The 15,017-nt window shown below is 57.0% G+C and overlaps 6 protein-coding genes across 6 annotated transcripts; 3 read left to right on the forward strand and 3 right to left on the reverse strand.

Moving 5' to 3' along the window:
* Window positions 1-351: 351 nt before the first annotated feature.
* N657DRAFT_562381 (uncharacterized protein) lies at window positions 352-901 on the forward strand (the record flags this gene model as incomplete). The annotated part of the gene is made up of 3 exons (XM_062788139.1): window positions 352-384; window positions 454-564; window positions 653-901. The coding sequence occupies 3 exons, from the start codon at window positions 352-354 to the stop codon at window positions 899-901; spliced, it is 393 nt and encodes a 130-aa protein (XP_062652968.1).
* Window positions 902-2,123: 1,222 nt separating this feature from the next.
* On the reverse strand, window positions 2,124-5,356 carry N657DRAFT_59979 (uncharacterized protein). The gene has a single exon (XM_062790060.1). The coding sequence runs from the start codon at window positions 5,269-5,271 to the stop codon at window positions 2,269-2,271; it is 3,003 nt and encodes a 1,000-aa protein (XP_062652969.1). The 5' UTR covers window positions 5,272-5,356; the 3' UTR covers window positions 2,124-2,268.
* A 267-nt stretch (window positions 5,357-5,623) lies between these two features.
* Window positions 5,624-7,883, forward strand: N657DRAFT_639771 (uncharacterized protein). The gene has a single exon (XM_062791836.1). The coding sequence runs from the start codon at window positions 5,950-5,952 to the stop codon at window positions 7,438-7,440; it is 1,491 nt and encodes a 496-aa protein (XP_062652970.1). The 5' UTR covers window positions 5,624-5,949; the 3' UTR covers window positions 7,441-7,883.
* On the reverse strand, window positions 7,500-8,334 carry N657DRAFT_561421 (ESCRT-1 complex, Vps28 subunit; the record flags this gene model as incomplete). The annotated part of the gene is made up of 3 exons (XM_062788061.1): window positions 7,500-7,889; window positions 7,951-8,187; window positions 8,251-8,334. The coding sequence occupies 3 exons, from the start codon at window positions 8,332-8,334 to the stop codon at window positions 7,500-7,502; spliced, it is 711 nt and encodes a 236-aa protein (XP_062652971.1).
* Window positions 8,335-8,667: 333 nt separating this feature from the next.
* N657DRAFT_561824 (putative NOC2 family protein) lies at window positions 8,668-11,064 on the forward strand (the record flags this gene model as incomplete). Its single annotated transcript, XM_062788084.1, has 1 exon — window positions 8,668-11,064. One exon carries the CDS (start codon window positions 8,668-8,670, stop codon window positions 11,062-11,064), a length of 2,397 nt encoding a protein of 798 aa, XP_062652972.1.
* Window positions 11,065-11,216: 152 nt separating this feature from the next.
* On the reverse strand, window positions 11,217-13,816 carry N657DRAFT_561133 (DUF726-domain-containing protein; the record flags this gene model as incomplete). Its single annotated transcript, XM_062788040.1, has 2 exons — window positions 11,217-12,716; window positions 12,767-13,816. The coding sequence occupies 2 exons, from the start codon at window positions 13,814-13,816 to the stop codon at window positions 11,217-11,219; spliced, it is 2,550 nt and encodes an 849-aa protein (XP_062652973.1).
* Window positions 13,817-15,017: the final 1,201 nt, after the last annotated feature.

A 15,017-nucleotide genomic window follows, 5' to 3' on the forward strand; every position in this document is an offset into this window, starting at 1 on the left:
CCCAGCTTGTCCAGTGGCTATGGGCCTCTTGCTACCATGGAAGTTGATCAGACGTCTTGAGGCGAGCACCGCCTCGTTCTTGGCAGAGATCATGTGTCACGAACTGGGATCGAGATTGCGTAGACCTCCATCCTTCCTTCCATTCATGAAGCTTGTAACAATGTGACTTGCCGTTATCAACTCGGAAACGACTCTTTACAACCTCTTTCAACCAAAGCGTATTCGCCTAATACCGTCCTGCCTGTCCGTCTCCAAAGCATCGCATTTCTGCGCATTCCCAAAACGAAACAAGTTAACCAGCGAACGAGCGATTAATACTCTCGATTCCACGACCGCGCGTCTTCCGCAACCATGTGCATCGTCTTTACCTGTGGCGAGCACACTGTGAGTAAAACGATCATCCCGAGCCATCCGCAATGGGAAACTCACAGCTGACATTGTTGGGTACGGTAGTTCCGCAAGGAGGTGGAAGGCTACGAAGGCCTCGTGTGCCGATGCTACAACTGCGGTAACTACTCGGGCTCAGTGATCAAAGAGAACCCCTGGTTTACCTTCTGTTTCATTGTAAGCTTTCTCTCCAACCAAACACCACCTATTCTACCCTCGAACTGCACTCAGGCTAACCCTAGAATCCCACACCCGCGTTTGCCAGCCCGTGATCCCGCTCTCGATGAAAGGCCACGAGGACGTCGTCTGCCGCATCTGCAACTTCCACCAGCCGCTCTCGCACCGACCCGACGTCCAGGCCCTCCGCGGGCAACAAGGGGGCCACGCCATGCCGATGCAGCCGCCGCCGCCGGGGGGACAGGGCGGCCCGCCACCGGGGGGACAGGGCGGCCCGCCACCCCACGGATGGGAGCATGGCACGCCGAAACCGAACGGGCCGATGCACTATGGATGAGCATGAGGGAGGAAGCTGAAGCGCGGTACTCGGGTTATTGAATATTTTCGAGGACGATCGGGACGGTGAACAAGGCGTACGGCGCAAGAGGGCCTTAGGAGCACATGGGTCGGTTTGGCCGCGTTTTTGGAAGGGCAGTGGGAGGGCCTAGGGTTCTATCCAGGTATTATTTTTGTCACACGCAACTATATCCGACTACCCGACCTGATACCGTGCTCGGGGCATGACAGCATCTTCGCGATTAGTTTGTCAAAGTTGAACTCGCCTGCGGAATTCGGGGATGTATGGAGTATCTGCTTTCTAACTCTGTATCTATTTTCAATGTTGATATCCTCACTTGCTTTCTTGAATCATGGCAACCCCAAGGGCACACCAGCAGACGGTGGGAAGGACAGCTGAGCACGCTGAGGTTCGGTCATAAGCGAAGGCCTGGAGGAAATGCATAGGTAAAGTATGTATCCCATTTCCCGATAAACACAAATAACCTGTCAGACTCCATGCTACGCCCGGCCATCCAAAGCCAACTCCCATCCATTGGGTGACCCATTGGTTTCAGAAGAGTGACAACTAGGCCGCCTGGTTCGTTCCAGTTGATATCCTAACACTCTCCTGCTAGTCACGCCAACGAGAGCTCCCAAGAGCACAATTATAAACAATACAATCCAATCCCGTACAATTTCGAAGCCAATCCAATCAAGCATCAAGCCTTCCATGCCCTAGCCAACGGGCTCCCAACCTTGGGCGCAAACTGCAAGCTCTTTCGGCGAGCAGCCATCAGCCGCATGAGCACCCCATGATCCTTCTCCTTGCTGAGGATGCCCTCGTCCGGTTCCACAAAGGTGGTGCGCTTGGGCGGGCAGGTGCGCAGGAGCATCTCCTCGCCGCCGTGAGCGCCACCGTCTTCTCGGACCAGCAGATCCCCGCTCTCGACGCTGCCCACGCTGGACGGCGAGGTAGATCCAGGGCTGACGTTGGCCACGAAGCGGGCAATGGCTTCAGGGGCTGGCGTCTTGGGCACCGGGCTGAGTGTGGGCCACTCGGCGTCGTCCTCTTCGCACTCGGCGTCGTGGTCGTCATGGTCTAGGGACTTTTCAGGAGAGAGAATCCACAGGCTGCTCGCACGGCGGTGGTTGGCTGGTGTCTGTGCGGTTTGAGAGCCACGGGAAGATTTGCACGCAGGAGAAGGCACGAGCTTGCCGTTGAAATTGGCAATGGCGTGCGGCTCCATGCTCTTGCGTCGGCGGGCACCTCCACGGGGAACGAGCGAGGTGTCGATCAGGTAGGGAGCTTCGTCGAGCCACTGATTTTCGCGCTCGCAGCTAGCAAACATGGTCAGTCGGACTCGAACTCCACGGTGTGTGGGAGACCTACTCCAAGACCCAGCTGACGCCCACACACTGGACAACGCCACCGCTTTCGCGCACCTTCTCCAGCGTTCGCTTCCCACCATCCTTGTACACGACATGGGTAATCCCAACCCTCGAATCCGAGCCAGCCTCAGATGAACTGTTGGGGTTCCACGACCACGTCTTGACACAGCGAGCTCCCATCTGCGTCAGCAGCTCGACAAAGATACTGCTGGCATCGGCGCCCTCACTCGTGTGAACGTCGACAAACACTACAGCGCCGCGGAGAAGGGCGGGGTTGAGGTCCCGCCGCGGCGTCCGCGCCGGCGTGCCAATTGTTGACCAGATATCCGACTTCTGTGGAGTCACGGGCAAGACAGGCTCAGCGTGCTGTTTCGACTCATCCTCAGACACCTTAGCGTCGCGGCCCTTGCTGGGTGAGTGCGAGCTGGCCGTGGCATTCCTAGTCAACCTCCGGGATGACCTTGTGACGGGAAGTCGTGAAGCGCTGTAGCTGCGCCTCTCCGACTGAGGGCGAGGTGTGGACTCGTCCGCGGGCTGTAGAGGGACCTTGGCGACGGTGTGGAATTCGCGATGAGTCACTCGCTGAGGAGTAACCGGGGGCGCAGCCGGAGCGCGGACGCCATTGCCTGCGAGAAGCGCTGGGTCGATCGGAATTGCGTTCTCGTCGGCATACTCTTGACTGGCTTCCGATATGGAGTCCTCGTAGTCTTCATTGTTTGGATGGCCGGCTTCCTTCTCCATCAGCGACATCTCGTTCGCCTCCGCAGCCAGTTCAATGTCCTCTTCGGTAAACGAAACATCCTCCAGAACATGATCGTCGTTGCCCTCAATCACGGTGGCTGCATCTTCCTCAACCTCCATAGCATCTGACCTGACGTGCATTTCATCGTCGAAAAAAGTGTTTTGTGCTGGGCTGGTCAAAGTTGACGTCGCCTCTGCCGCAGGTAGCATGGGCTGTTCCTGGCCAGAGACTTCCGCAGATCGGGCGGTAGAAGTGGTATCTAGACCGGGCTTCACAGGGCTCGGACCGGCCCTCCACCCTCCCAGCTGCTGGGCAAGAGGGGTGAAGCCAAAGTTGTCATTAGACCCAGCCTTCGTAGCCCTGCTCCGGCCAGCCGATTGCATGACGTTGACGAATTTTGCAGGGCCTGGGCAGGGGGTGGTCGGCAGCGCGCTGAACGCTGATGTAAACCTGCCCTGCCTCACAGGGGAATCATCCTCCGACTCGGATTCGGCGGAAGGATCGCCAGGGTAGAGGTCCTTGTCCCGGAGCCCAAACATGGGATTGGCTGTCTTGGGGGGTGACGACGGAGGAGTGCTGCTGGCGGATTCAACTGTCCGCGACTCCACATAAGGGTTATCCAACACCATAGGCTCTCCAAGACCCTCGAAATCGTTCTTCCCCTCAACGTCCTCCACAAGCTCCTGCTGGCCTTCAGCTTGTGATGCCTCCTCCGACGCGGCCAAGGTAGGAGGTGTTAATGCTGGGTCTGCATGACGTGGCAAGACAGCTGAGAGTCGACCAGGGAAGCTGAGTCTCATCGGGGCCTCGTTCATGCCTTCATCGTCCCTTTGCGCATCCACAGCATTTGCGCCTGTGGCTAGTTGCCCAACCTCGGTGTTGTCAGACGCTTCTTTCAACAACGGGCTTGCGAGCAGGGTGGGTTTTGGCGCTGGAGTTCGCTGGACAGGCTCCTCCTCTCCAATAGCCCTCGGCAGAGGCTTGATGGGAGAGATCGGCGGCCGCTTCGCCGGAGATGAGAGAAAAGACAGCTTGACTGGCGAGATATTAGACCCGCCGATGGCGTCGACACCAGGCGGATTGAGATTGAGAGGTTGCCTCTTCGCAGGGGACTGCAGAAGACCCATCTTAGACGGACCTTGTGATGTCTGGTCATCACTCTGCGATACAGAGCCAAGGACCAAGCCTTCAACTCGTCTCGCAGGCGACTTGATGCCACCCTTCCAAGGGGAGGGCGGCAGGCGCTTGGCTGGAGTGGCCAACATGAGGTTGACTGTGTTTTCGGGCAGGCTAGCTGGAGTCGCATTCTCGTTGTTGACGGCGTTGGGGACAGAAGCTTTTGCCGTGGACGACGGCTTGGCATTTCTCATGGCAGGCTTCATAGGAAGCTTCTTGAATCGTCTCACGGGGACTTTCTCGTCCATACCGAGCTCGTCATCGGACTCGGCGCGGTTCAAAGTCAGCTGGTTGACCTTCTTAGGGCTCAGCGGCATCGGCTTCTCCACCTTTTCGCTCGGTTCGGCTGTGCCACTAGCTGTTCTTCTGGTGGTGCGGGATGCCCGGCTCACAGTCGCAGAGGCCGCTTTGCGAACCGGCTTCCCGCGCAGACCGGTAGCTGGAGCGGGTGCTGAGGCCTTGGTCGACGTCTTCTTTGCCGGCCCTGCGGATGGCGCAATATTTTCCTTCTCGGGCTCCTCAAATGTGACAGTCTTTCTCGCTGCCAATTTTGTCATGGACATGGCAGTGGACGTTGTCGTGCTTATTGAGATTGCTGGGCGGCCGCGAGTTGTCTTTTTGGCAGGCTCAGTCGCAACCTCGGGCTCCTCTGCCGCGGCTTTCTTGGTTGTGCGAGTTGCCCTGGTCGGCTTTGATCCTTCCTCCGTAGCAGGCTCTGCCACCTTTTTGGGTCTGTCACGGCTCCGAACGGTTGTTGAGGGTGCCGGTTCGGGTGCCGACGCCGGGGCTGGTTCCTCGACTGGTACCTTTTTTGGCCGGCCCCGGCCACGCGTGGGCTTGGTAGCAACAGCAGTTATCTTCTTAGCCGGCTGCATCTCGTGCATGTGCTCTTCTTCGTCTTCATCGCACGGACTCTTCCTCTTGGTTGCTGTTCTCGTCGTAGTCGTCGCTGTGGTTATGCTGCGGGCGGCCTTGGCCTTAGTGCCAGCAGACACGACGCGGGCAGGTTTTGTGGTGGGCTCGCCCGTCTTGGCTGCAGCGCGCGCCCGTGTCATTCTCTTTGGCGGCGACTGCAGATCCATTGTGGTCGAATTAAGGTGAGGGTCCCAGCTTGCTGTGTGGATAATTGAACTTGAACTGGAAAGGGAGATGAAAGCAGAAGATGGGAAGGAACTACTACCAGTTCCTCATAAGGATGCGGTAAGAACCTAAGGTGGCGGTAACCAAATTCAGCGAACACCTTGCTCCTGTTTACTGTTGCAGTTCCAGGTTACGACATATCGGTGAAGGGCTTGATTGTGGAGAGGGCAGCTGCGGCTGTTGATGTTTCTCCTCTGTAGGGCGTGTCGTTGCCTGGGAGACACTCAGGTGGGGCAAATCGAGGTGGATTTGGTGGAGCCTTCCGCCGGCAGTGAAGCACCCGGGTTAGGGTCACACGTCCACAATTCTTCAAAGACAGGACCTGACCCGAGTCACAGACCCGAAGAATTGGGAGTTGCAACCATTGCCATGTCAACTATGACATTAGTAGTGATCTTCCCTAAACCCTATCTTGCTTCACGGGGAAACCTCACATACTTGTGCTGTCGGTTTGTCGGCCGTGATTCTTTGTTGAGTTGCCCCACTACATCTTGGACAGACACAACCGTGACGGCAGAGTTCATCCTCTTAGCTTGTTCAATGAGACAAGAGTACAGATGAGCTTCGGATAACATAGTCGAACACTTTGCATTCGAACACGCTCACTCTGGAAGTTGCCCATGTCGATCGACCTCAACTGGGAGACAGTCACAGGTGGCCCTGACGGGCAGGAGCTGGCCGAGCGGATTCGTGATTTCATTCACACCAAGTTCCAGTCGGTGCCTCTGCCCCGGTTCATCAAGTCCGTTACAGTCCATGATTTCCAGTTTGGCAAAATCCCTCCGGAAATCGAGCTCAAGGACATCACCGACCCACTGCCGGACTTTTACGAGGACAATGTGGACTCGGATCTCGCATCTGACTCGGAGGGCGAGGACAACGGCGCGGATAACAACGGACAGGTTGAGGATGAGCGGCGCCGGCGACCGGTCGAGTCTGATATTTTGGCGAGCCGAGCTCCAAACCCAGGGCATTCTCCGCCGCACCTGATGTTCGGCAGTCCTGGTGGCACTGGAGTCGGGAGCTTGCGCAACGCGGATACCGGCAGCCCGTTCTTCCGCGTCCCAACACCAGGCATCCCCGGCGGGACATCCAACTTACACTACTTCCACCCACATTTAGCAAGCGGTCTCTCTGGAACGCAAACGCCGCTCGCCGCAGTCGCCGGCGCTCAGCACCGTAATACTGCCAACTGGCTAGAGGGCCACGGACACAGTTCGTCAGTGCCGAATCTACACCACTTCTCCAACTACGGCGGCATCGACGGGAGCGCCCGGCAGTGCCCTGAACCAAACCATAGCCGCAACCCATCCCAGAGCTCCATCTCCATCGCCGACTTCGATCCCACCGTGAACCTTGTCCCGCCATCATCCACCACCCTCGGCATCCACTCTCTCAAAGAGAAACACAGCGTCTCGACCCTAGCCCCAACCTCAGCCAACGCCTCCCGCCCACCAACCCGTGACGCAGCAGCAACCCTAATGGGCTCCGCCATCGCCGACGACGACACCGACCAAGACTCCAACCACCACGCCACGGCCAGCAACAACACCGGCAGACGCGCGCAGCAAGAACAGCAGCAACAGCAAGAAGAAAGCGACCAGCCCCGCCTCCGGGAGCGCCGCCTCGAGGATATGCAGGCCGTTTTCCGGATTTCCTACGCCGGCGACGTCAAGCTGCTCTTGACGGCCGACATCCTGCTCGACTATCCCATGCCAAGCTTCGTCGGCATCCCCGTGCGGCTGAGCATCACCGGGTTAACGTTTGACGGTGTGGGCGTGCTGGCCAAGATCAGGAAGAGGGTCCATTTCTGTTTCCTGAGCCCCGAGGACGCGGTCGCTGCTGTTGGGGACGACAGCATGGCCTCGTCTGAGTCTGAGGGGCAACACGGGCAGGCGCAGCAGCCGGGTCAGCCCCCGGGTGTGGCGGCGAGCACGAAGTTGGGGGGTTTGCTGCAGGAGATTAGGGTGGAGAGCGAGATTGGACAGCGGGAGAGCGGGAAGCAGAGCCTGAAGAATGTGGGCAAGGTGGAGAGATTTGTGTTGGAGCAGGTGAGGAGGATATTTGAGGAGGAGTTTGTATACCCAAGCTTTTGGACGTTTTTGGTGTAGAACACTGGTGCGTGGAATGGAAGGCGCCGGCACTCAAGGGGCCTGTGGGACGAGCGTCTCTAAGAGAGCGTGTTCTTAAACCCTTGGTACGCCGAGTTGATATCCAGCTCTAACTCTCGGGCTTGCTCCTCGCTCAACTCCTCCGTCGCCTTCATCTGGTTCAACGTGATGAGCCACTGCACGATCTTTCCCCGGTTCTCGAAGTCCCTGTCTGTGACTTTGTTCACTGACTGGATCACGTCGGTCAGGAGCGGGTGTAGTTGGTCTTTGGCCAGCAGGCCCAATCGCAGCGCATCCAGAAACGTGATGAAATCTTGGGTCGCCTCCAGAATCAGCGCCCCGCTGGTGTTACCCACCGCAGGTTGTGCATGAAGAGCGCTGGAGCTTGCTGTCACGGCAGTGGACGGCATCCCAACTCGAATTCGCTCTGTCGCGCGGGGCACTTCGAGCTGTGTGATCGACACCATCAGTCCCCTGAGAACTTCGGTTTCACGGCGAGGTCAGACATACATCCCACTCGGCCTTGAAGTGCTCCAGTCCCACGAACGCCTTCGCTACTGTCTCATCGGCGGTCAGCGACTTGTACTGCTTCAGCGAACGTTCGCATATCTCGGTGTAATCGGCCTCGGGGATAGCGTCTTTGAGAAATGCCTTCTCGAGCTCGTCGATGGTGACAATTATGCTGAAGATCTCGGCTAGTGAATCTTGCAGATCGCGCTCAGCGCGCGTTTCGGCGAGCTTGACTTCCTGGCAGTCGATAAGGTCCATCAGTCAGCTCGGACAGGCTGATGCGGGGCATTCGGAACACACCTCGTCGAGGTTTATGGTTGCGGATAGTGTCGAGTCAGGGACATAGCTGTGCGGCGTCGGCGCGTATGGCTGTCGTGGTATCATGGTGATTGCCTGTCTTGAGTCGTGCACATGTCGATTCATGGCGGCAGCAGGGATGCCGGCATTCAGGCACAAAGTGAAGGTCAAGCAAGCAAGTGCTGGTGAGAGTACGGATTACGCAGTACTTGATATCGATAAGGCGGTCGTGGGCTAGCTAGTCCCACCCAAAGTACGCTAAGCCAGGCAAGGTTAGCTCCAACGCGATAATGCCTATCTGACTTGGTAAATCCGAGAAAAAGTTTGGGATGTCTAGAGGAAATCCCCTACCATACGTACCAAGACCCATTGCTACTCGGTCAGATCGAAAACGCGATTCCAGCGCTATCGTCGGCCATAATGGCGTCCTCGAAGAAAAACCTAAAGGCGACAAAGAAGTTCGAGAAGAAGCACCTCAAGGGTGTTTTGGAGAGGAGAAAAGCGACGGCCAAGATCAAGCAACGACAACAGCTCAAGGAGAAGAAGAAGGCCAAGCGCGCAGGGGATGACGAATTTTACAAGGGGCCGGGCGGCGATGCCAATGGCGACAAGAATGCTTCCAACAAAAAGCCCGGCGTCAAGGCCAGCGAGATGAGCGTTGACGACTTCTTCAAGGGCGGCTTCGAGATCCTGGATACAAAACCCAGGGCCGACAAGACAAAATCCACCGCAAAGCTGGGGAAGCGAAAGCGAGGCGAACCCAATATTCAGGAAGATGGTTCAAAAGGGAGCGGTAGTGAACCCGAGTCTTCGGGAAATGAACAGCCCATGGACAGCGGCAGCGACCCGGATACCGACGATCTCAGCGACGCAGAGGACCTCGGCATGTCCAAGAGCGCCATGGAAGCTCTCGCCGAGAAAGACCCAGAGTTCTACAAGTTCTTGAAGGAGAACGACCCAGAGGCGCTGGATTTTGACGAAAACGCAGACCTCGCGGAGGTGGACGAACTCAGCGGAAGTGAAGGAGAGCAGGAGCAACCCAAAAAGAAGCAGAAGAAGGATAAGAAGGCCGCCAAAGAGGAAGAGAAGGACGACAGAGAGCTCACGCAAGCCATGGTGGCCAGGTGGAAGGCCTCGATCACCGAGACCCACTCGCTCAGAGCTGCCCGGCAGGTGGTTATCGCGTTCCGCTGTGCGGCCCACTTGCACGAGAGTGGCGAGGAGAACCAGCAACGATACACCATCACGAGCCCTGAGGTTTTCCACGATATTGTTGTCGTCGCGCTGAAGGAGATACCAGAAGTCCTGCAACATCATGTTCCGGTGAAGGAATCTGCGGCTGGCAAGGTGTACGTCCAAACCGAGGGCAAGAAATTCAAGACACTGTCCATGCTCATCAAGAACTTTGCGGCCTCTATTATCCGGCTGCTTGGGACGCTGTCAGATGAAGCAACCCTCAAACTCACACTGTCGGCTTTGCACCCACTCCTGCCATACCTGCTCTCGTTCAGGAAGTTGCTGAAGATGCTGATCAAGACCGTCGTCGCGTTCTGGTCCCAGTCTGCAAGCACCGACTCCACCAGGATAACGGCCTTTCTCGTGATCCGCCGTCTAGTGGTCATTGGTGACAAGGCCGTCAGGGAGGTGGTCCTCAAGGCAGCCTACCAGGGTCTGGTTCAGGGCAGTCGTGTAACCAACGTCAACACCATCCAGGGCATCAACCTCATGAAGAACTCGGCCGCCGAGCTGTGGGGCCTCGACCAGAGTCTAGGCTACACGACAGCCTTCACCTCGATCCGCCAACTGGCCATCCACCTCCGCAACAGCATCGTCAACAACAAGAACGACTCGTACCGCGCGGTCTACAACTGGCAGTACGTGCACTCGCTCGACTTTTGGTCGTGCGTCCTTTCGGAGCACTGCAGCCCACTCAAGGAAGCCGAAGCCGGCAAGGGGAGCCAGCTCAAGCTCCTCATCTACCCGCTCGTCCAAGTCACCCTGGGCGCGATGCGCCTCATCCCCACGGCGCTCTATTTCCCCCTCCGCTTCCAGCTGATCCGCTCGCTCCTGCGCCTGTCGCGCGCCACCGACACGTACATACCGCTCGCCTCGACCCTGCTCGAGGTGCTCGGCTCGGCCGAGATGAAGAAGCCGCCCAAGTCGTCGACGCTCAAGCCGCTCGACTTTGCCGTCGCCTACAAGGCGCCCAAGTCCTACCTCCGCACGCGCGTGTACCAGGACGGCGTGGGCGAGCAGGTCGCCGAATTACTGTCCGAGTTCTTCGTGCTCTGGTCGCGCAGCATTGCCTTCCCCGAGTTTGCGCTGCCTGTCGTCATCAGCCTGAAGCGCTGGCTCAAGGAGATCCGGAAGCCCGGTAAGGGGAACAAGAATGGGAAAGTGGCGGCGGGCTTGGTGCTGCTCGTGCAGAAGCTCGAGGCCAACGCCAAATTTATTGAGGAGAAGAGGGCGCGGGTCGAGTTCGCGCCGAAGGACCGGGCGCAGGTGGACGCGTTTCTCAAGGACTTTGAATGGCAGCGGACGCCGCTGGGCGCGTTTGTTGTTTCGCAGAGGAAGTTGAAGGCGGAGAAGCTGAAGGTGATGGAGGAGGCCAGGAAGGAGGAGGAGAGGAAGCGGAAGGAGGAAGAGAGGGAGGCGTTGGAGGACGGGGAGAGGGGTGATGATGAGAGTGGTGAGGATGAGGATGAGGATCAAGAGGCTGATGGGGTGGAGGAAGAGGAGGATGATGAAGACGAGGAGGAAGAGGAGGACGAAGAAGAAGAGGAAGATGAAGAGGAGGAAGAAGAGGAGGATGAATAGATATCCTCCTATCCCGAGACAGATCATGATTGGGCGTTGTTGCGCTATTGTTCGGGTGCGTTACTCTTCAATACGCTACTTACTGGTCACGCGTTTGAGCCCAAAATAAAGGGGTATTACTTGTCATTGATTTCCAGGTTGCCCCCGCTGCTTTAATTCCAGCTTGGGTACTCGTCCTCCATAGGCGTTGGGTCACAGTATTCGAGACCGTCGTCGTTATCCACCATCTTGATCCCCATTCCGCCCTCCTCATCGCTATCCTCCTCGTCGTCCTCAGCGCGATGGCTGTGCGGGGATGTCAGCACGGGCCACGCCGGCGTTTGTGGAGCTGGTATCTGGGATTTGGGCGCAGAAGGCCTCGGGATTGGAGACACTGTAGGTCTGGGAGGGGCGTCAGCATGGAGAGATCTGTCGACCGCCTTTGGTGTCGTGGGTATTGTCTTGGGCTGTTCGGCTGGTGCGGGCCCTGGTGGGCTCGGGGCTCGTTGTGGGCGAGTATGTGGTTGGGGTGCGCGAGGGCAGGGTTTCAATGCCGAGCCAGGGTTTGGTGATGGCGTTTCTGATAGATCGAGGCCCAACAGGTCCTGATTGACCGGAACAGCGGATCGCGCCGTCCTCGTCACGGCTGTGCGTTGCTTCTTGAGCTGAGTCATGGGTAGCTGTGGTTGCGCCGGAGAAGTGTGCACGGGTGGCGGCGCAGTCTGGCTCTTCTTGGGTGGTCCAACGATACCCAGCTCGTCGAGGTCGATGAGGTTTGCGGTGTCCTGATTGCTGAGCTGGATGGTATCTTCGTCTTGCTCGATCGGTCCCTCGGAACCTTTAATGACGGGAACACCGCACTTTGCCAGAATCTTTGCGATTAACTTGGCGTACCGCATGTGCCCCTGGACCTCGTCGCTGAGGTTAAGGTTCTCGACGCCTTCAGTGTCCTTGATCTCTTGCAGACCAGCAACCCCGAGCTGAATTGAGGTGGCGCGGTAGAGGAAAGCGAGGAGGTAGTCGTTTTCGGAATAGACGTTGAACATCTTGCCGGACACCACGGTGCGAATCATCTGCCAGTGTTGTCTGTTTGACGGAACCGGAGCGCCGATGAAGACGACCGTGTCGACCAAGCCGAAAGCTTTCCGAGCAGCCAGTGAACGGAGGCAGGAGTAGATAACCCTAGCGCCGAGGGAGTAGCCAATGAGTGTGACTGGGCGCTCGCCTTGGACTTTGTTGATCAGCGCGTCAGCGAGGATTTCACCGGCCTTCTCGGACCTGTTCTTGGCGAGGCTGAAGGGGTTGTCGACGGCGGAAGCCATGGACAAGAGATAAGCCGGCCATAGGGCTGACCAGAGGGTCGCCAGCACGGTTCTCTTCAGGATCTCGAGCTTGATCGTATTCCAAGCGTATGACGAGACCAGCTCCTGCAAGGACTTGCCGAGTCCCAAGAGGCTGCTCATCTCGTAACGCAAGGCAAACGCCTCCGAGTCATCGCCCAAAGCGCGCCATGGCTTGGTCACGTCGTCTCTGGAATTCAGCCAGCCGTTGATGCCGATGGTCACTCTTAGACGCCTGTCGTTGTCTCTGCTGCCCCGGGAGCCCCACTCGTCCTTGAGGGGGATAAAGCGGAAGTCCTCGACTTCTCTAGCATACCGATCCACCATCTCGCCCTGAGCAAGCCGTTAGCCAAAGAGTGGCAGAGGGGTACGGAGTACCGGACCGTCATCCTGGCCCCAAATGCGCCAAACAACGTTCCTACAAGTGCCCCATTCATCCAAAAGATGCCCAAAAATGAGGCAACACCGCCCAAGCCAACAGACCCCATGATGCCACCGATCGCCCCAGCAACCACAGGCGCGGCAAGACCGCCGGTGACACCTATAAGCGCAGCGCCGGCCACCGAGGCCAAACCAACTTTCCAGTATCTGCTTGATTGGTTCTGCTGCTTCCGCTTCTCTGCCTCGGCCTGGGCAGACATGGTCTGCTGCTGCGCGTTGACGGCTTGATTCGATCGCTCTACGAGAGACATTGCAATTTCTGCCTCCTCGCTGTTCAAAACCGCCAGCGGCAACTCCAGTGCTGAGGCGAGGTACACGGCCATCGCCCTCGCGTGCGCCGAGTAGTGGCCGGTGGACAGCAGCACCAGCAGGACGCAGCTGAGCGTCTCCCTGCGGTCCTCCTCCGGGATCGTCACCAGCCGGGTGGGGATGGCATGCCAATGCGACTGCAGGCGGGCGATGGCCTGGGCGGGATCCTCTGTTTCCGCCTCAGCCGGCTTCGTGAACCTGGTATTATTTCCGTCCTCGGGCCATGCATCCCAAGAACCAAGCAGGTCTGCCTCGTTCCCAGCCGTTCCGCGACTGCTCCCAGCTTTTTGCGGCTGCTGCGGCTGCTGTTGCTTTTGCTGAGCGATGCGCTTACGCCGTTCCTCGACGATGGTGGCATCGTCGGGCGTGGAGAGCAGCTCTTTAAATTTCGCCAGGACATCCTTGCGCCAGGCATCGAAGTGCTCGATGGCCGCCGCTCGCAGGCGGACGAGAGCTGGGCTGGGCGGGGTGGTGTCGGCCGCGCCTTCGGGGATGACGATGCTGTTCTCAGCCGAGGGGTCAATGAGCAGTGGTGCAACGTCCGAGATCCGTTGCAGTTCGTTGAACTCGAGCTGCGAGCGCATGTAGGCCGTAATCTCGACCACGAGCGTGTAGAGGGCCTTGCGCCGGGCCAGGTTCAACACGGTGAGAAGTTGGCGGGGGTCGTTGGCGAGGGGCGCCATGATGTCTTAGGTGAGTGTGTCAGGTGTTCCGGTATGCTTACTGTGTTTTGTGATTGTAAGAGGAGTTGGGTGGTTATCCGACCCGTGAGAGCCTCCTGGACCTCATTGTTGCATTTCAAAGGAGTGGGTTGGGACAGGGATACGGAGGTGCTCCGCACAGGATGCCAAGATTGCTCATTGTGAGCTGACCTGAGGAGAAAGTGACGGGGATAGATTGCAACTTTTCATGCTACGGTATGATAGACTGTTGTGAAATGCGTACCTGTAGCTAAGGTACTATGTAATGGCTCTATACCTCCGAGGAAAGAACCCCTTGTCTGCGGGATGAGGTCAAGTGCAGTGTACATACCGAAGTCTGGAACAAGCCGGGGCTGACTTGGTCAGTAATTCCCACGCTATCCGTACGTTACCTTACTTTATCGGTCGAGTAGGTATCACACAATTCAGCACTTGTTTGTTTTGTTAGCGCGGACTTACATATCACACCTCATCTTTCACGTTGACCTTGTATTCCTTCTTTTCTCTTCCTCTTCCTCTTCATTTCTCACCTTTCCTCTTCTCTTATACTTTAGAGGAAAAATGTCTTTACATTTCCTAATTTTCTCCTCTTCCCTCTTCCCTTTTTCTTTTGATATAGTATCTACATTCCGTTATTTTTTCTCTCTTCCCTGTCTGCATACGTTAAGTTACTTGATTATCTGTTCTGTTATCCCATTCATGTTTAATGCCACACGCCCTGTAACACAGTAACAAACAAACCAGGGCTGAATTGTGAATTACCAGATAAAGCCTCCGAGTCGAGATACCTTGCAGGCCTCTTTCAAAAACCGATCCTTCTGACAGATCAACTCAGCTGTGTCCCGTAATAAACAGCATGATAGATGAAGAGCACCACTTCAAAGAGATAACACTTGAAAAGAAAGCAGCAGAGACTTCCTTCCGCTGGTATCTGTTCCATTTTTAAGTCACATTACCACGGTAAGGTAGTCAAGCGGCGTTCGCCCGAGCCCACTATTCGACTGATCCTGTCACTATTTCAACCGCGCTAACTGCTTTAGTCTCAGACCCTCGGCAACCCCCAAAGAAACATTCTCCAACTACCATACAATTGAAATGAAAACACTTTCGGAGTGCATGGGTTTTTCAAACGTTGGTGTTTCAACCGAGCGGCCTCTAGTGCTGGAGCTTCTGAGTGCGCCAC

This window comes from Parathielavia appendiculata, assembly GCF_033297405.1.
Source record: "Parathielavia appendiculata strain CBS 731.68 unplaced genomic scaffold N657scaffold_1, whole genome shotgun sequence".
NCBI lineage: Eukaryota > Fungi > Ascomycota > Sordariomycetes > Sordariales > Chaetomiaceae > Parathielavia > Parathielavia appendiculata.